We start from the raw sequence: 20863 nt of genomic DNA on the forward strand, positions 1-20863 counted from the left end.
CCAAGGGTAACCATGCTTTCGAAATTCTAAAAACTGATAAGAATATTATTTACGGTGGGCTACACGCCTTTCAACAATTAAGGAACCTAATATTAATAGTAAGAAGTTAACTATTCAACATTAGTTAAGCAGCCTGTTAGTTAGCCCGTCTTAGTTGCATTCTGATGCACTGCACCACTGACAGCGCTATGGCGAAAAAAGCGGGCACCTAACTCGAAAAGCCTATTTTTTAAAATTGTGTAACATCTTAGGTGCAACACCTTGTATAAGCAAAATATTTAATGGCATTCATATCACGCACGGTACAAACTGTATAAATGGGAGTAATTTTCTTTCCAGCTCGTGAAAGAACGAAAAATACTGACCATATTACATGGACCGCATTGCATACCATACAATTCACAATGCTGTCCCAGATGTCAGAATTGACAGTCCTGGTAAAAGCGCACAGAATTACGGCAGCTGCATACGTCAGAAGCAGATGAAATTATTTTGAAATTTTTTTACCGATTTACTGTACTCTCGTAGGTATGTTTTCGCCCTTTTATTTTTTTGTCATCCTGCAAAATTATACTGATGAATTTATTTTAATTATGCAGTGAGATACTGCCTCCGCATGTCTACAAAACTTTAGTTCTAAAGTCCAGAAAGTCAATAAAAAACGTTGCAAGTTCACGACATATAGCGCCATCAGTACGTACTATGTTCTTCCCACACTCGTCCCAATTTTATGCTCATCCAAAAAATTAGGGTTCTTCTTACGTCTATAGCATCAGCTCGCGCCTTAGTGGAACTCTTTGGAGTGTACGAACGCGGCGCTGTGTTCGTCCGTCTTGAACTTAAATCTTAAATACCAACAAGCCCAACAACCAACTCTACTGAAGTGCATCTCTTTGGAGTCATTTTCTTGTTCTTTTACCCGTAGCTATACATAGTACCACTACTCTTGTCCATTGATTATGGCTTGTACAGACGAGCGAGGCCCTATATTGAAGAACTAGAGTCTTGATTCGGGCTTGTTGGTCAGAGTTCATAAATATAGGAAGCAGCGCAAACAGACAGGGACGAGCACAAGACAAGACACAAGCACTAGTCTTGTTGTCTTGTGTTCGGCCTTGTCTATTCGCGCTGGTTCTTATTGCTGTCTTGAGGACTTCTCACTTTGATTCCTTCGGCTGCGTATACAAGCATGAGACGTGCCAATTTTTGCAGCCAAGTCCACTGAAAACTTCAGAACTTCATCCCATTTTAGGCGGTAACAAGGAGAGCCTTCGGCCGCATTTGAAATGCCTTGCCCCTTGCGTACCTTTGAGGTTGGCTCAGAAACATGACCTGGCCCGTAGTGGTGAAAGCAAGCGGGCAGGGAAGGGTATAGACGTAGTGTTCTAAAAGCTAACTTTTTATTGTGAGAACTTCAGCAGCCTGTGACGATAAACGTTCGACTGCGGAGAAGCATTCATTAACGCGACAGTTACAGGAATCCGTGGATCTGACTTACTTCATCGCGAGTAGCCCCGAATGTAGCCTCACGTTGGGCGAGCAAAAGATAAGAACACTTGCTGGTAGAGATATACAACAATATCGATAAAATAAAATATGGTAGAGATTTAACATAGTCAAACCTAGTAGAAATACGAAAGCATGTCCTTAGCCTAACTGGCTCACAGTTTTGCTTTGATGGGTCGTCGGCACGTCTAGCGACGATATCGAACTCAGGATAAGCTCCGATCGATGTCAAGTTGTTCTGATCTGTTCGCGACGCAGATGGAAGTTGATGAAGACTTCGATGTGGAATGCACAATGCGAGAGTGTGTTGCCGCTTAACAAGAGACCTGATCGGCGGCCAGTGAAGCTTAACTGTTCGCGCCGCAGCGGGTTCGAATCCCAGACAATGCGTTATTTATTTTATTTATTTATTCAAGTCCGAGGTCTATATATGCTGCATTGACGGCCCGGTTTTTGCAGCTTTAAACGTGAAGTAGAGTTTTCGTTCTATAATCCATAACAAGTCGCCGCAGCAGAAAATTAAGGTACTAACATCCAAAAGCGAAACAGAACAACGAGCAGCTCGCTCCGGTGCGCCTAGGTTCATATGTCATCACATTACTGAACCCAGGAACTACGGCGGACATGCATTATTCGACTTGAAGAAACGGGAGCGTCCAGTCAGAAATGAGCAGCAAACGACCCGTTTTACCTGCCTACAACCGCATAAATGCTCAACGTCAACGAGTCAGCGCTCGTCCGTGTGGTTTCCTTCTTTTTTGTCTTCCGTCCCTTTCGCGCTGTTTTTTTCCACCCAAAATGAAAAGTCAACGAGTCAGGCGTTTCCCTATGCCCCGCTGTAAATGCGAAAACCTTTCTGAATGGCACTACTACGGCGGGCACAGCTGATGAAGGTGTTAAAAAAGATAATAAACCGTCACATATGCACGGCATGCAGGGTACCATGAGATAATCACTTAAATCAGATCCAGGCGGAGCAATCGCCGACAGGCTATACTGTAAGGCTAATCCAGATTGTGTATTTAAACCACCACCACCGTCAGCAATAAAACAGCAGAGAAACAGTTTACGTTCCTACAGCTCTTAAGTACGTGTAATTTTATAATTTTGCAGTACAAGTTCACCTGTGATTCTTCGGGGGACCTCGGTTCCAAAGAACACCTCGAAGTCGTGGCGAGGCGGGAACTTGGAGAAACTCCGGAAGTGAAGCAGAATTCCTTGGAGAGGTTGCGACAGCGTCTACAAGGTAAAATGAGGGCCAGAAAAACACCTGCGGACCTGTATAGAACCGCCATGAACAGAGCATACCTCTGCTGTAGCAAATGCAGTGGCACTGTTGGCGGGGCTCTGTTTTGGCAGCATTCAGATTATTGATGTGTATGCAGTGAGAGCAATGATCACGAAAATAATTGAAGTGATTTCTTGCTCTTTACGCTCAACTGTACACCAATCAGCTATACACCCATTAGCTGAGATGTCTTCTTTTTGTGGGCACAGACGTTTTATCTTACTTTTAGTGACAAGATATAAAAAACACTGCCTCTTGCGCAATCTAGAGTAAACGTAAGCATGAAGTAGGTTTTATTCCTGGCGTAGCACATTTGTTGTAGATGATAATAGCCGCCGAAATCATTAAATAGGTCCAGCACTGCTCCGAATGGGCTTCACTAATTTATGTTGTATCTTCGCCTGCACCGTCTTACATATTGAAAAGAACGCCTTGCTGGGCATGCTGGTAACTGTACATCTTTGGTGTTGTGTCTGTTTTCGCGCCTGTAACCAAAGTTACATGCTCAAATTAGGGTCTCGGTTCCTTGTCTTGAAAAAACGATGGCAGTGGCGATGCCTTGTCGACTGCCGTGGCTCCTTAGGAGCACAGTAATAGAAGTTACAAAAATGCTATAAATGTATTTCCTGATGTTGAGAGTTTTGAAGCGCGCTGGCTCTTCGTATTACGCTAAAACTCTCTTCAGCAACAAGTCTAAGCGACAGGGGAATCACCCTTCCACAATTTAGGTTTGTTTGTAGTGTCTTTTCCTCTAGAACTCACTAACGGGCCAGTCAGCGAGGATGGCTTTATGCTACGGGGACGTTATGATCGCGAGTGCGCCCGCCCGTCAGTGACGAGATAGAGCAACGACATATGATGTGACGGAATTTATGCTAACTCCCCTTGAACGGGCGAGTTTTTCTTTCATAGTGACTATGCGGAAGCATGGACAAGGTCGAAAACCACAACATGGCGCCGGCAAGAAATGCGTAGTTTACACGAACAGCTGGACTTCATATAAGCAGTAAGTTACGGTTAAATAACCATAACGAACGTGTGAATTATGACTACAACGCCGTCCATAATGCCATCACAATGTGTCCAATGCTGCATCAAACCAACAGGCCGATGCCCCAAATGAAATGCGGTCACTGACGTATTTAGATCACCCCTTGTGCCAATCAGAAAGCTTTGCTCTGATCTTCATTTTACCCGACACTGCTTAGTCATTGCGCTTTTTTTTCGTCTTCAGAAGACGAGAGCATCCAAGTTCCTCCAGATGACGTCCTGGTCATGTTCCTTCGCGCCAAGAAGTACAGAGTGGAGGACGCCTTCAAGAATTGCAAGAAGTACCTACGGACACGCAGGGACGTGCCGGAGTATTTCGACAACCTGACACCGTCGAACATCCCCTACGAGGCGGTTTTTCACGACCACAACCTCATCATGTTCGCCAGGGATACACGCGGAAGAGCTGTCGGTTACCTGCAACTTGGTGAGTCTTAACAATTGCGCCCGCAGTAGTACCGGCGCCTAGATGGTGCACAGCAATCTTGACGCCGAAGATGCAGATGGAATCGAAATGTAGCACGAGATGTGTATTTTGCAGCGCAATGCCTATTCTCGTGTCTGAGAGCATGTTTTCTTATATTTTTATTGGGAGGCACTTGCAATGGCGATGATGACGTCTTTCCGCTCTTTCGTCTTTTCTTCTTTTCATTTTTCCCTCATGTTTATTCAATACTTTTATTCCTTCTTTCATTGTTTCCTCTCTTCCTTCCTTCTTTCTTTTCTTTGCTTCTGGTTCATTCTTTTTTTGCAATCGGCAGGCTATTTCTGTGTACTTAAATATCACATTTGTTGAAGACCTCTGGAGATAAGACTTTGGAAGAAAGCGCACCACGGACCGGTCCTCATATCTACCTCCGTAACATGCGAAATAAATATGTGCTGGTAGTGTTTTGCGCAGAAGAATCCCTGATGATATAAACATTCAAGCTCTGCTAACCATTCGTCGTAATCCCAACGTGCTAAAATGCACCGTGTGCAGCATTTGCTTTTTTTTTTGCCTGTCTTCACTCTCAAGGTGAAAATATAAACTTCAAGTAGACTTATTTTTTCTTACTGCGATTGAAAAATCTAACTTTTCTCTTGGCTCTAAACAAGTATGCATACAGGATCACCGGAATGAAACCCGAACACGCATATGCCGTACTTTTCTGCATTGCAAAGAGATATTCCTTTAAAACTGTTTTATGAATATGCATTTTTGTACACTTTTTCCCTAGAAGCATTAATCAGGCTACTCGTACAGTGCGGACTAAATTACACTGGCAATAAATATATTTTGTTTTGCTCACAGGCGCTGTTCGCGCTTCATTCCAGCGCGGCTGTAAGTTAGGGACAAACGCCTTTAGGATGTGTGAGCCGCAAATGAAGCCGATATCTATTATTACCAGAGCTGGGCAGCCTCATGAGGTTTCGACCTCATGAGGTCCACCTCAACCTCAAAATTACCTCAACCTCAAGTCGTGAGGTGAGGTTGAGGTGAGGTTGGCGACGGCTCGAAATTTTATGAGTGAGGTCCGAAAATCAGACCTCAACCTCACGTGGGAGTTTGAGGTTGCGTGAGGTCGTCATTCAGTGAGGTCGAAATTTTGAGGTCAAGACTGTTTGCAGTTGCCACGTCTTACTCCGACGAGTGCCGCTTCCGAAGCGGAGTTGCAGCGCATCACCGCAGTCTTCATGCAATGACGCTTGGTGTTCGCTTTCCCCTGTTTGGACAATCGGATGCCACAAGAACATAGCTCAGCTAGAAAATAATGTAGATTCATACCAGACGCGTCATTTTGAACCATGGAAGGTTAACACAAGTAGAACTACATGCGGTCTACAAATGCTGCAAAACAAGTTACCCCGATTACTAAACAGTTTGCAAGCTAAAAATATCCAACTCGACAATATAACTTTCAAAGCATTGCGCGATCTTTTCAAAACGAAGTAAAACAAGATTTTGTGTCTATAATATTTCCCCATCAATGTATTAAAAATGTGAGCACGTGTTACACTGAAATGTGGTAACAGTATATATGTTTTAGCGTTTTTCTTGTAATATGTTGTATTTTTCACTTTTTTTTTCTTTACATGTTGTGATAAAATATGCTGTGTATAAACTTTTTTTTACGACATTCCGCAAACTGCCAATGAAAGGGGGCCTGCGGCCCTGTCAAGCTGGCTTCTGGCAGCTTTTTCTGCAGGCTTCCTGCATCATGTAATGTGATGTGAATAAACTTCTTCTTCTTCTTCTTCTTCTTCTTCTTCTTCTTCTTCTTCTTCTTCTTCTTCTTCTTCTTCTTCTTCTTCTTCTTCTTCTTCTTCTTCTTCTTCTTCTTCTTCTTCTTCTTCTTAGCTTTCCGTGCTGCGACGTAATGTCCGTTCAGTCCGAGCCTACAGGAAGACGCACCCCTCTGGTCTTCCCGGAAGGAGTGTTACTATCACAGCGCGCCACTCTCCCTCCCCCTTGCCCCGCTGGCGTAGCACCCGTATCTGCCTGCCGGTTGGCTCAAATTCCCGGGAGCGCGCAAAGCACTAAACTCACGTTGGCCCGGGGCAGCTTTGATGCCGCAAACAAATAAGTTCAGTCCAACAAGCACGAAATAAATTCGTTGCAGTGCGGATGGCCCCAAGCAAGACTGCTTCGTGTTCATGCTCGTTGCCGGCGCTGACGTCATGGCTCTTGCCTTGCAGCCGAATAAAGAGGATCCTGCTGTACATTACAAGCGGACTCAACAGAAACTGGAGTAGTCAGCACAGGCGAGAGAATGTCATTCAGGCTGTTCCTAACGAGGACACCTGCTGATTTCATTAATAAAGCACGAAGCTAGAAAAACCTGTATAATACCGTCGAAGGTTTTGATCTGTGACTTCCCCTTTCGAATCTCACATTAATTCTGCATATTCCCGTTCCGCAATGAAAGCAGATGCAAATATAATTTCACTTTTTATCCTTCCGAATAACCTCTCTTTTTGTCGTCGGTTCCTTATTCCTTCTCAGAAATTCGCTTATTATGCCGAAACACCGCAGCACGAAGCGTTCACACCAGCATAGCGGTGTTGCAGCGGCGAAAAAATGCAAAACTATAATGAATGTATGGTGCTGTGGTAGCTGATTCCTTTTCCTTGTTTTGTTTTTTTAATGAGAATGTGTGCATGGAACTGAATACATGCTCGCGCTGCGTTGCTGAGTCGCAGTTTCCAACCTTCTAATATGACGTTTAATGGGGCACACTGTTGTTCGCTTCTGTTTTAGTGTGCGATTTTTGTGTGTATGTTTCTAATCATTCCCTTTTTTTTCTCGCATGGAATCAGTTAGGTTGGCGACCTGCCTTGCACACCACCAGGCACTACACGTTATCTTTCCTTTAACTGTTTTGCAGAGACGCATCGTTCACCTTAAACGGCTTCGCAGTATGCTCGCGCGGTGCTCGTGGGTAAAAAACGTCGAGGATGCTGGAGTACCATTTATTAGCTCAGTTTTATAGGAAAACAAGTGATTGACTTAAAGCAGCTTGTCTCAGACTGGTTGACGAAATGGCACCCAGAATTATGCTGAGGCGTATGAGGGGGTGGGGGGGCTCGGAAGAAGATTTCGCTGCAGGGAAATTTGAGCGGAGATCCATGGTGCTCTTGACAGAGAGAGCGGTTCACGCTGCCCGCTCTAGGCCAGTTGTTCTGACCGGTGTGATTTTAATAGTTGGCACACTGTTCGAAGACGTAATCTAGCCCTTTCCTTCAAAATGCCGCTGGTTCACAGAGTCATCGGAGAATTTCCAGGATTTCGAAACCATTACCATCGCCACCTGGAGGGAAGTGGCGGAAACGGGGGAGGGTCTTGACCTCCCAGGAAAATCAACATCATCATCCTTAATTATTAGCTGCAGGTTTTCTTGTTTACCCACACAATAATTGTCTTCGGTTGCTGGGTAATGTAGAATAAATAATCAATATTCTGGCAACTTTAATTTCGTAGCGTTATATCAGACTTCCTCGGGCTCATAAGGATGCACTGTTAGCATCATCATCACCGCCATCATCTCGAGAGTCAAAGGCATGTGACGTTGCATGATCTTTGCAGTATGTCATACATGAGAACTGGCGCGTTTACCTGCTGTACAATGCGAATGCCATTAATGTGGACCGGGTTGTGGGCTCTCTTTGTAATGCGTCATGCGCGCATGTGTAGTAATGTGGGATCCAGATCTTGAAATGGGGGTGGAAGGAGGGTGGATGGGGGCCTGGTATGACGAGAAATTACATCGTTGTCACGTGAGTAGGTGTGATGTCATATTACAGCATCGTCACGTGACTAGGTTTGTTGGCACACAACATCGCTCTCACGTTACCTTGTATTACGTTACACTCACATGATGCCATCACTAATTATATTAATTAGTTTTAGCGTTTCCTAATTACATTAGCATTGCTTTATTATGTGACGTCATCATTTTCGTCGCGTGACTCGTCGGCTTGTGACGTCCCATGGTGCCGTTTCTTGCGGACACTTTTTTGCGGATATGACCTTGAAAGTGGGCCATCTAATGCTTTCGCATTAATAAAAGAAGCCGCTCGCTTCTACACAGACACAAATACAACGTGCCTCTGTTTGTGTACTACGGTCGCAGCTTGTTAAATGTTTTCGAAGGCAACATACAGATGACTGAAAAGATAATTCTCGCTATGCAGGATAGAGCTAGAAAATCGAAATATACTGATATGCGTCTGCATAACCGTCGCTTTGGAAAGTACATCGATGACTAGTTTCTTTATATTCGGTAACGATTCTCAAGCCTGAAAGGAGTATCATGGATACCTCTCCCTCCTCCTAATTTCTGGTAGAAGGTGTAGAAAAGCTGTGTTTGTCAATTTCCGGTTCGTGCGTGAATGAGCGAGAGGCTTCCAATACGAACAAGTATACACAAAGCAGGTTGCCAAATATTGGCACATATAAAATACTCATCGACGTACTGGTGGTAACCGCGTATGGGACACCCCTGCCCACAGGCCATGTACTCTATGAGGGTTCATCCCAGATTATACGCTTCTCCTATTGCGTGCGCATGAATAGTGTCTGTACACACCTTACTAAATAATACCGTCATCAATTTGGCTTTCCTGTCGCACAGGATTCTCAGAATTGTTTTTAGCTGCAAAACTTCTTAACCGCCTTTTGTTCTGTTTTTCCTTTTTTTCTGAGGTCGAGCAGCCTACCTCAACCTCACCATTTGAGGTTGTGTGAGGTCAGCAGTGGGTTCAGGAAAAGTGTGGTGAGGTCGTCTAAGGAGACCTCAACCTCAACTGATGAGGTTGAGGTCTCCTTAGACGACCTCACCACACAATGAGGTTGAGGGTGAGTGAGGTCGGCAAATTCTTTTTGAAGTTGATGTGAGGTCCATATTTTTGAGGTCAAATGCCCACCTCTGATTATTAGCCGCCGAATCGAGACCAGACTTACGAGGTTAAAATTCGAACTCACTTTCTGTAATATATTCCTTACCGAAATGATGTCATGGCTCAAAAACATGGTGCCCATGTGAATAAGTCACTTTCCGAGCGTCCTACTGACTTTTGTCCCCAACAGTAGATTTTGGGCGTGCACCTTAATTTTCTTAGGTACTGTTTTTCACTAAGTGCTTTGTTCAAAATGGCACTTTTTTTTTTCCTGCCTGAACGTCTTTTCTCTTTGCAATATCGTTTCAGGACTAGGAGGCTTCTTTGTAAGTATGACACGTAGTACACAGCCGTTCTTTTAGTGTGGCTTCAGATAAGCCTGTAAACAGAGAGATTGCACGGGAGGCTCATCTCTGCGGAACTGAGGCCTTTCGTGCTGCCTTGCAAGCGTTGCACTTCGCTTTGTGGCTATCGCGCTGGAAGCCTGATATCGCTTTGGCGTTCTAAAAACGAGGATGCATTATCAGCAACCTGAGTACTTGTGGCTTCTTCTCCGAACGCACCAACGGCCTCCGATTCTCTATAGATACGATAGTGCGAATGGTGGCCAGCTGTGCTTCAATTGCCATTTAAAAGTGTGCTTTCTATCGCTGACCTATAAACTCGCTTGTTTCAAGACACAATACCAACTTTAATTCTCTTTGCAGCCTCTAGTTCGCCGAATGCTTTTGCTTCTTGAATTTGTCAACTTACTTTTGTATATGCTCTGCCGTCTTTGTAGAAGGATATGATGATGCATGATTAAACAGTCCAAGGCACGGATGCCTTACTAGTATCAGTTATCGTGCACTTATTCACCAGAGTGAAGTTACAAGTTGACGGCACAGTATTAGAGACGTGTCTGAATGACAAAAAAAGACAATGCATCATAATTAGACCTATGCACGAACATTTAGCTCACAAGTATTATTTCAACTATATATTGTCACGAAGTGGTGACTGCAATCCGGGGAGCCGAACGACAGCTAAAATGGAGCCTAAACAAAACTCTATTTGGATTAACTTGCGCCCCCAATGGACTGAATCACTCGGCGGCGGCGTAGCAACAGGCGTGCTCGGCGGTCGTCGAACAGATTAATGCCCGCCGCTGTCAGCCGTGCTCAATTTAAAGCTGATAGCGAACTTTCGAAATAAAGCGTGAAAAGTTACCAGAACATTCTAGAACAACGTACAATCAGCTCTGCCTGGATGCGATTAATCGAGATAAATCTGGTCGCGTCTTGCATCGCAAACAAAGCGATAAAGCGGCGTGCCGGCAGCTTTGAAGAATGAACAAACACTGCAAAGATTCGAGGCAATATATTGCCAAGAAACCGCTTTGCATCGGCAAGCAGCATATTCGCTTTCTGCAAGCAAGATAATTCTCCCCTTCAGGAAGAGCACGCCACCTAGCTTCAAATATCTCTGCCTAGTATTCTGCAACGGGATTCTTGGCAAGTGCTTTCATGGTGGTGGATATTAGGTCGCAAAAGGCTCATAGATCACGCTGCACGCACTATTTTACTGTATTTTGTCCTCATAATGTTTTATTTGCTAACTTTACAGTAATAAATTGAGCGCTTGTTTCTCTTTTCTGAAAGGAAAATGGAGTCCCGACATCTGCTCAATGGACGACCTTATGAGGTGCGCATTAGTGGCTGCAGAATCCAACTTGCGGGAAGAGGAGACGCAAATACGGGGTATCGTGGCCATCATAGATCTCAAAGGCTTCGGTGTCCACCACATGATGCAGATAACCCCAAGATTCGCTAGAAGAGTCATCGCCAGTGGACAGGCAAGTGACCCGACCGGTCGGCGTAGGCCTCATGATACTTCTTTCATAGTTTCAATGCGCCGAGGATCTCTCATTTAGTAATGAAGTTATATATCGGATCGTACTCCTCATCATCGGTAGAGGGCACAGGCCCTTAGTTACTTTCTGGTTGTCATTTTTGTTTGTCACTTGTGCACTTAAGACGAGCTTGGCGTGTCCTTGACACAAGAACCCTGGACGAAAGCTCACGGATCGATAACCCACTAATTCTGAGCGCACGCAGCGTTTTGTTTCGTGACTACCGCCAAAACTTCACCGCACCGAAGCCAGCCAGTCTCTGTTTACAGAACCAATAGTTGTGAATGCCTCGATTTAAAATCTACTTTAAACCTAATCTAACTCAAACCAAACATGCGACAAATTATCTTCAATTTATGCAACTTTTTTACAACCGTTAACTATGATCGCCCTCGTTTGAACTTCATCTAATTTTGAACCTGACCTAGGCTAACTGTACCTTTATACTCCATATCAGTAGTCTCTACAGCACTACCAATTCTGCAATGCGTGCAGGGGCGACGTTCTGCCTCTGCAGAGTTTAGTGCCAGTATAAGGTGGGCATATAGAATAGCGTAGCCATAAAAAAATGCCGTGCTTCACTTGTGTAAACGTGTCGAAAGGTGTTTCAAATCGAGCCTTTCCGTACGCTTCCGTTACGTACGCCATTTCCCGAGTTTATATGGCTCTTGCATACGCTAAAATATCCCTCCAAAATGGCGGCGCACTTCAAAGCAGGGCCGCTCGCTTCGGGCTGGATTCATTGTTGATACTTCCGTTATCAGTACGTTCAGTGGCCATAAATGGGGCACCAGGCATTCGCTTCATCTTATCTCGCCTATAGCAAAACGTATGAGCGATACATTTGCTTTATTTTTTTTTATTTAGAGTGGCGATTGTGCCGCTTCTAGTCCTAAAAGGAAGCGTTAGTTTGTTTACAACAATTGTTACCGTCCCAACAACGAGACGAGATGGCACCATTAAACTGATATTAATGCTTAACTTTTTGCATACGCTGACCTAACTTTGAGAATGTGTCTAATTGCCTACGTTCCGGAAAATGCTTGCGTTTAGCACATGTATGCGTCCAAAAGTTTATGGTACGTAGACAGCGTTGATTTATGCTCTTTTTTATTATATATGTGTACGCCACGAGCAGACGACACGCAGGCGACGATGCACGTAGAAACACGTTCAACGTGCTCTCCGGATTTGCTGAGGCGGTCTCTGCATTCCATAATGCTGCTACGAACTTATGGGAAGGAGTGTAGTAAACTGTCATGAGCTCTCTCACTATATATATATGCCTTAGTGTGATGAGCTTTTCTCCGGACTCAAGAAAGAAGGCCTGGAGACTTTGTCCGAGTCAGCTCGAAATTGGTGAGCTTTTGTATGATACCCTGGACGTACATGTTCAAAAACCTGGGACAGCATAGTACCTAAGCTACAGACAGGATTGCACGATTGCATCTTTTTCGCGGGTAGTACATGACCTGAAGATAGCCTTAAGCTTTTTAACTCTAAGCGTAAGCCCATGGCAAACTTTTGTTTGAAATTTTTTATTTGAAATTTTACATCGGTCTTTACTTTTTGCTGACACGTCGGCACATGCTTAAGCAAAGTTCATGTCAAAATCTCAAGTTTCTGTCAACTTTGCTGGCGCGTCGTGTTCCCTTTTAGTTATGTCTCGTGTTCACCATTGCAGTGTCTCAATTTAAAGAGGCATTCTGACTGCGCTGGATAGCTGCTCGTTGAGAGCAGAAATATTTTCTGTGCCCTCGCGGCAGGATCACTCAAGGAGCTACGCATGATTACTCCATGCGTCCAAATCCCCACAACAACTAGCGTCTGTAAAATTATAACAGAAAAACATTGTGACAGCCCCACATACTGGGCGGGTCCACACGGTATGGAGAGGCATAGAGACACCGCTAGACTTAGTTGGAACAAAACAGATATATTCAAGAATTGCATATTAACCAGTACATAATGCAGAGGCTGGGGTGCCCAAGCTTGCATGCTGCTGCGTTGGCACCGGAGTCTTCTTCATAAGGAACGGAAGGACTGCGGAGTGGACCTTGTTCGTTCGCTCAGTCTTGCTTCTGCCCTGAAGGCTTCGCAGCTTCGGTCGCCGGAGGACCGACTTCCAGTGCTGTCGTCTCGGGCCTTGCTTGTCACCAAACTGCTTGGCTCTTTCTCCTTATTTCCCGCCCATTCGCGCGGTCCCTCTTTCCTGGATGAAGCTTCTCCCTCGCCCTCCTCCCGTCTTCTCCCGCATTTTCCCACCGGCTCGCGCCTTTTCTCTTCTGTGGCCGGCGCCACTCTTGCCGGGTAGGGTACTTGACCAATTGAAGGCTTAAATGGGCTTTGAAACACCTTTCAAGGAGAGGACATCAACTTGTTCAATCAGTGCATTGTGTGGTCATGAACACCTGAGCAAAATAATACACTTCTACAAGCAGCAGAGGACTTATAAACACGCGCTAAATTTGGCGAGCCTCTCCCGGAGACTTCTTCATGCTCGCACCCTCCTCCGTCTCTTGCATCTGCGTAGACATGTTGAGAGATGGCTATTGGTTAGATTCTTTCAGACGTCAGGCAGCTACCGTGGCCGCGGCCAATAAGCCGCGTAGCTCCGGCGGGTGAGGAAGTTCTCCCCCGGAGGTGGGGCTGGCGGAGGAGCGCCTACCTTCCAGCGTGCAAAATGTGACGAGAGGAGAGGGAAAGGCGCGAACACGCTGAAATTGATATTTGACTATATGTAACTCTGTTTCTACAAAGCGCATTAAAAAATTCTTCGTGAACAATATTCGTGAAGCGGCGTGCTTTAACATCCCAGGTATACAGCAACTTTGTTAGAACCCCTTTCAGAGCCCCTTTAGAGATGTCGGCTAGGCTGTCAGCCTTCAGACCTATAATGAGCCTTGGCCCCCGACACCCGGAGATTTTTTATTTATTTGTTTATTTACAAATATTGTTAGCCCTTGCGGGCTGTTACAAGGTGGAAATGGGATAATCAGTCAATACAACACAGTTCCAGCTGTTTTACAAAGGTTTCAAGAGAATATGTTTTGTCGAATACGCGTCGGTCAAGGTTATTCCAATCTATACATGTTTTAGGTAGAAACGAAAACTTATACACATCAACTCTGGGCATGTACGGCATTACTGCAAAAAAATGGTTAGTACGCGATGACAATCTTCCGGGTGGCCGCAAGTACAAGCTGGAATCCAGATTGAACATATTGTGATAAAGCTGATAAATAAACTTTAGCCTAGAAATTTTTCTGCGAATAGCCAATTTTGGTAACTGCGCTCGTAAAAGAAGTTCAGATACGGACTGCGTTCTTTGGTAAGACGAAAATATACACCTTACTGCCAATCAATCTTTGAACACAGATTCCTGGTTCCATACAGACTGTTGTTCAAGCTCGTCCGCGGTCCCACAAAGGGAAGATGTCGCCAGATATAGCGACTCTCCGGAGACGCGCTGCGCACTGTCACAACGTGCTCCATTTTATTTTGCCTATGGTTGTGCGTGCTTGTTGCCCGCGGGTACAGAAATGGGCGTAATAAATTTTTACCGCTTCTAAGCCACGACACTGGTACACGTGGCATGTTCAAACGCCAAAATAAAAGAACTTGCTGTATAACATAAAGTGAGGCAAAAATTCTGTAAATGAGGTTTAAATAACTTGATCATTGATCATATACACTACTCTATAAAGAACGCAAAATATTTCTATACCGTGATCACAGCCGCCCGACTTCGCAACAGGCAAAGCGTCTACATTTCCACAGACGTAGGTAGCCTTCAGCACTGGCATCACCTTGTACTGTAGAGTAAAAGACATTGCAACCTTGGCTACCTGCTACTGTTCAGAAAAAGGGATCGTTAAGGACAATACCTAATTTTACATTCTGGCTAATTCCACGCGAAACGAAAAGAAAGAATTCCAAGTATGAAAGCACTTTTCTTCTAGTTACTGATCCACAGCAAGTTATGATGAGCATCTGGCAACGCAATTTTTATTCAGTGTCAAGAATATTTGTGGAAGACTGACTGAAATTACTCAATGCTTTGAAAAGAATTTTGTCCTTACAAACGAAGCCAATCATCTGTGCCTGTAAACAGCCTTTGAGCGATGCTGAAAAGGAGAAGGTTGCAGGTTTTGCTACAAGTATTCTTCAGTGTTTTCAGAAAACTTTCGTCATTCCCAAGAACTGATTGTTATCAGAGCTCTGTTTCACTTCATTTTTTTCAGGACTCATTACCGCTCCGGTTGAAAGCAGTCTACTACCTCAACACACCGGCTTTCTTCAGGATTATGCATGCATTGATCAGGCCATTCCTCTCAGCAAAGCTGTTAAGCAGGGTAAGATGGAAATAAGCACTTTGCACGGTCGCTGCAAAATACGGCGCGCTAAGAGTGGTCAGCATGAGCATGAGCATAGACAAATCAAGCTGTAAAAACAGCAATACAAGGCGACGAACTGCACGCATGCCCGACTGATGCGGGCAAATTGAGACATTTGTGAACAACAACCAAACATGCAATAAATACCAGCATCCATTCAAAAACCACGGTAAACCAAAAACAGCAAAAATCACCCTCAGATACCGCAATAGGGCAAAACAGTGACAGTATATTTCGAAGCGAAGGATTATCGGAGAAGTTAGACTAGCGGAACCTGGCTCTTGCGAGAAAATACTGAATGAAGAAAAAAAAGTGGCGGTTCGAAGTGTTTCTCATTTTTAGCGTGAAATGCTTTTCGCCACCATTCTCGCGTCAAACTGAGCTCAATATCGTCCGGAGACAGGAATACGTCAAGCCCAACACGAATCTCAATATGAGGAAATACTTGAACCTCTACTTATCTGAAACTATGAGAAATTTTCCGCCTGAACGGCGCCCTGTGGAAGAAAAAAAAACAGCTTTAGAATAATATAGCAGCAAGGCAGGGCTCAAACGTTCCAACAGTTCGCTTCCCGATGCATCAGGCCACTAGTCCATCGCCTAAACCTTCCGCGCTACTTGTTCGGAATTGTCATTTCATCCGTTCATTCTGCTGCGGAAATGTTTGCTGCGCTTTGGGGCGTGAAACATCGAGAAAGCGAGAGGCGCTGAGCGTACTGCCCAGCACGAAACAGAGAAGCAGCTCAGCGTTGTGGCACGTAAAGTATCAAAACGGGCGACGTAAGCAGAGAACGTTTGCCAGCTAACCAACAGAGCACATTTCGAAGGCTACTTATGCTGCGAAAACAGCCACGGGCACCATGCGAGCTGCCAGGCTGGAAGACCAAAAGCGGGCGAAGGCAAGGGATTGTTCTTCAGCAGCCAAAGGACCAGGCCTATACCTTTGTGCTGTTACGACCGTCTTTGAGCCGTCAAAAAATGCACTAAACCTTTCCGGCAATGCATTTCTTGCTTACAGCCATACTCGCAACGCCGAGGAAGGCTGCAATTTTTGTTTTATTCTATGAGAATCTTAGCCCGAACCATATACTCAAAGAAAGCCGCAAAAACTGACCTATAACTATACCCTCCTAAGCCGCACATATTGGCCCTGTCACCCTTGCACCCTTGCAAAATAATGCGATGTGCCCTCGGGGGCGGGCTGCTTTTGCGAATGACTAACCGTAAAATCTGATACCATGATGTTGATTTTGGATAAAGCAGCTCTAATCATCAAATACATTGCAGGAAAAACGTAGCGTAATGAAGGACGGCTTAAAGATTTATTATCTGGAATCTTCCCCTGCCATTGCCCTCCTGTGTACTTCGAAGTGAAAACGCATGATGTGTACGTATATGCGTGTACGAAGTGCACGCATATAGTCTGCTTGCTTTCGCGGCTTGGGTAGCCTGCGCCACCATCAGCCTTAGTTTGACTGACAGCACGCTTCGCTGCCTTCTGCGCTTTTGGGCGTCGTTTGCAGCCCCATTCAACCGCTTTTATTTCAAAGCTGGGCTGGGCTTAATTGCATTCGTGGTTAACGGGCTCAAAAAAGATGAAGAAGCAGAGAAGACGACAGCGCGGCACAAGCGCTCACGTAGTGCTAATGCACAGGTTGTAGCCGAGCACTTGACGCCAACCTTGTCCAACTAGCCCAAATTCTCACGTTAACGCTTAATTGTCATCTCTCGCTGCTTTCGCTCTCTGGTGTGCCGTAAACCTCACGCGCTGTTCAGCGCCCTTAGCAACGCATGTTTGGAGAATTCAGACGAAGACGAAAAGCAAGATTGCACTCTTTTCATCTCCGTCTTGTTTCACGCTTAATTTTATAAACATACATTCACTCAAACTCGTTTAATTCAGCATCGTCGAACCCTTAGCAACTACTCGCGACGCAGAAGGAAGGAATGAACGACGTCGAAGGCGACTATTTCGAGCACATAGGGCGAGAGGCTACCAGTTAGGACACTCCCAGTTAACAAGACCCATGTCGTTGCGTCGTCCATTCTGTCAGCCGATCTCCTATTACTACTCGATTTCCTTCTCTAGACGCCCCTGTTTCCAGCAATTCACCGCCCTTGTCTTGGCCACTCCCCTGTAGCGGGTATGTGCCATCTTTATTTGAGGCCAACCAATCAACCACGTAAGGACAGACCGCACAAGCAGCTGCGGCCATGGCCGTGTGGTCTAAGGTATCCAGAAACAATGCTTCCTCTTTTACGCTGCCGCTCGTGCGAATCCCGAACGAGGCAATGCCGTCGAGAAGTGTCTTTCTTTTTTTTCTTCATACCGGCCTCACAGGAAAGATCGAAAGCTTTATAATATGATTTGCTTCATGCTAGTCCTCATCGGGAAGACAAAAAGCTGGGTGAGTGCGTTTCAATTTGCCATACTGTAACAGCCCTCACGTTCGGCTTCAGGTTCAGCACAATTTCAGGAGGCCGTCCTGCCCAGCTCAATCCTATAGAGGGTACAGTGGGCGCAGCCAACACCTAGGGCCAAAGGTGCTCTACACTAAATGCACCTCCCAGTTTGGGGTGCACAGCTCGGTGTTTAATAAAGTTTACCACCATCAACATCGGATGATGCTCGCCTTAGTTTGGCGACAATAGGAGATATAAGTCATGCTAAAAGCTGCACATTTGGTTTAGTTTAGGGGGATTTAACGTCCCAAAGCGACTCAGGCTATGAGAGACGCCGTAGTGAAGGGCTCCGGAAATTTCGGCCACCTGGTGTTCTTTAACGTGCACTGACTTCGCACAGTACACGGGCCTCTAGAATTTCGCCTTATTCGAAATTCGACCGCTTCGCCTCGGACCGAACCCGTGTCTTTCGGGCCAGCAGTCGAGCGCCATAACCACTCAGCCACCGCGGCGGCTAAAAGCTGCACATTTGAATCCCGGGGCAAGCCGCAGATCGTAAAAGTATCCCCCACCTGAAGCATGGGGCTGCACTTCTTCGTGCAGAAGAAATTTGTTTCCTGAAACGACAAAGGCATATACAAACAGCTCATCATAGAAACTTTGAATATATGCTGCATTACTGGGTACAAAACCACACTTTGTGTAAACATATTGACCGCAAAATCTGTCTCTGTCGAGTGGGTTTAATAGAGCTCATATTTTTAGGGTGGCAGTCTGGGCTAGTTTCTCCATTTACAGCAATAGAAAAATGCAACGCACCAGGCGGGACGAAGGACCCTACGACTATAGCGCTTGACTTCAAGAGTTATAGCTCTGACCTCACTGGACTTGACTTCACTGGTCAGCTGTAGAGTCGTCCGTTGCTTCGTCTCCGTTGTTTGTGCTGCTTTATCCACTGACGCAACAATTACTTTCGATGTATTCAAGTATGCGGCTTCCACGAGCGAGAGTAAAGTTGTGTTGAAATTATCATCTCTGAAAAGACGGTAGCTGCATTCTGATTAGTTTATTCGTATCCTCCACCTTGATTTGAAAGCCACGGCCCCTAGTAGCTCAGTTCCTTGCTTCGTCTGTTGCTACCGCTAGACGGCAACAGCCAAGCTTCGAAACGTGCTTGATCAGCACGCTGTACTTATTTTCAGCGATCTGTCATTATAATTGGTTTTGGGGGAAAGGAAATGGCGCAGTATCTGTCTCATGTATCGTTGGACTCCGTGGCTATGGTAGTGTCGTGCTGCTGTGCAGAAGTTTGTGGGTTCTGCTACATGACTCGACGATGGTATTTCGATGAAGGCGAAATGCTAAACAGTGTGTGCCGAGATATCGGCTCGCGTTAAAGAACTGCAGATATCAAAGTATGTGAGGATAATTTTGGTACAAGTGTGTCTCATAACCCACGGGACTACTTCGGCGCGTAAAAATTATCAAAGTTAATCTGATCTTTTTTTTCTATTAACGTGCTCCCCGGATTCAGACAGCGCTCATTTCCAAAAGGAGCTGGGATGCCATTTGTTCCGCGTTCAAAAAGATTACAAGATATAAGAGGGGTTTTCAGAATCATATGAGTTGATGCTATCAATACAACAATGAAGGCTTTGCAACCAGTTTTGACCAGCATTTACACGTAAGCTCCCTAGTTCGCAGTAGTTAATTTCGTTTTCATTTCATATGGTACTCTAAATAAATCGCTCCTCCTGGTGACGTAGGCCGCAGGAGGGATGGCTTCGTGCTTATCGTAGAAGTAACACCTTCACGCTGCCACTTACTTGAACGCGCTCCGCCCCATTTGTCAGTGGCGGGCCTGCGCCGACGGTGACGAACGTCGGAGTGCGGCAGGTAACAGCGGTGGCGTCGCAACCAGACCGGCAGTGTCTGTGATTGTTTGTGCTCTTCCGCACCTGGTGTTGCTTTCGTGACTATTCACGTCACGAGAGAATGAAAGAAATAGAAAACTAAATCTTAACACAATACGACCCCTGCTTAGTTTTCCATGCAGTGTCGGCTAACGCTTCAATGTTGCGCGCGTAATGTAACGAAGCCCATTTGGCACAAAGAGTTATGTCTGGTTGCGCTATAAAGAGCGGTGTATTTTTCCTACTTTCAGCTACACTACCTGGCCGGAGACATTTCGGAGCTTCATGAAGTCGTTCCTCCTGAACTGATGCCGAAGGAGTTTGGCGGAACGCAAGAAGATTATGACTTCTACGCACAAGAACAGTTTTTTCACAGCAAAACGGATTACTTCGAACGAATGCTTCAGTGCGGCTACCGGAAGAAATGAGTGGGACGGTGACGCCAGAAAAGAGTAGCAAGTTCTATTCAAGGCTTCCTCGGGCTAAAGAAACTGCCCTCAAGCGTGGCGAAGCGGGTAACGCCTTGTTACTTTCTTTGGAACATCCCGATCTCAGGGGGAGCGAAGTGTATTTTATAAGAGTTTTTAACAGCAGTGTCACTGTGTACGACGCTCTGGTACGAAACATGAAGTCGCGAGCTCGACACTTGCCCGGCGGGCACACTTTGGTGGAGATCTGAAATCCAGAGCATCCTGTAATGAGTCTTTCATGCCCATTAAAGAATTCCAGCTAGCCGGCGCCCCCATTACGGTGTGTCTCATTGCCTTGGAAGGCAAAATATGTTCACAAGGCTCGTCTATAGCTTTTGCACGAATTCGATTGCACAATATTTTCTCGACGCTTTGGTCCACGCATAGAATATACACTGTCAGAGGAATGCTCTTGTACTCAAAAGCTACTAAGTTATATTTCAGCCGTGTATTTGAGGCTTGCGAGGCACGAACGAGTGAAATGATTGTGCTTCATAACATGATAATGTCCTCATGGTGATGTAGACCTGCTGTAAATAAAAAGAGGCGCATATCTTCCATTATGT

General features: G+C 45.3%; 1 protein-coding gene across 1 annotated transcript in view; it reads left to right on the forward strand.

The window, feature by feature from the left end:
• The window catches only part of LOC144129807 (uncharacterized), a 76291-nt gene that overhangs the window by 34697 nt on the left and 20731 nt on the right, over window positions 1-20863 (forward strand). Inside the window, exons 9-12 of the mRNA XM_077663876.1 lie at window positions 2620-2752; window positions 4029-4271; window positions 10864-11105; window positions 20079-20233. Coding sequence (XP_077520002.1) covers window positions 2620-2752; window positions 4029-4271; window positions 10864-11105; window positions 20079-20233 — 773 coding nt within the window. The remainder of the gene's footprint in view (window positions 1-2619; window positions 2753-4028; window positions 4272-10863; window positions 11106-20078; window positions 20234-20863) is intronic.

The sequence above is a fragment of the Amblyomma americanum genome, chromosome 4 (assembly GCF_052857255.1).
Source record: "Amblyomma americanum isolate KBUSLIRL-KWMA chromosome 4, ASM5285725v1, whole genome shotgun sequence".
Lineage (NCBI taxonomy): Eukaryota > Metazoa > Arthropoda > Arachnida > Ixodida > Ixodidae > Amblyomma > Amblyomma americanum.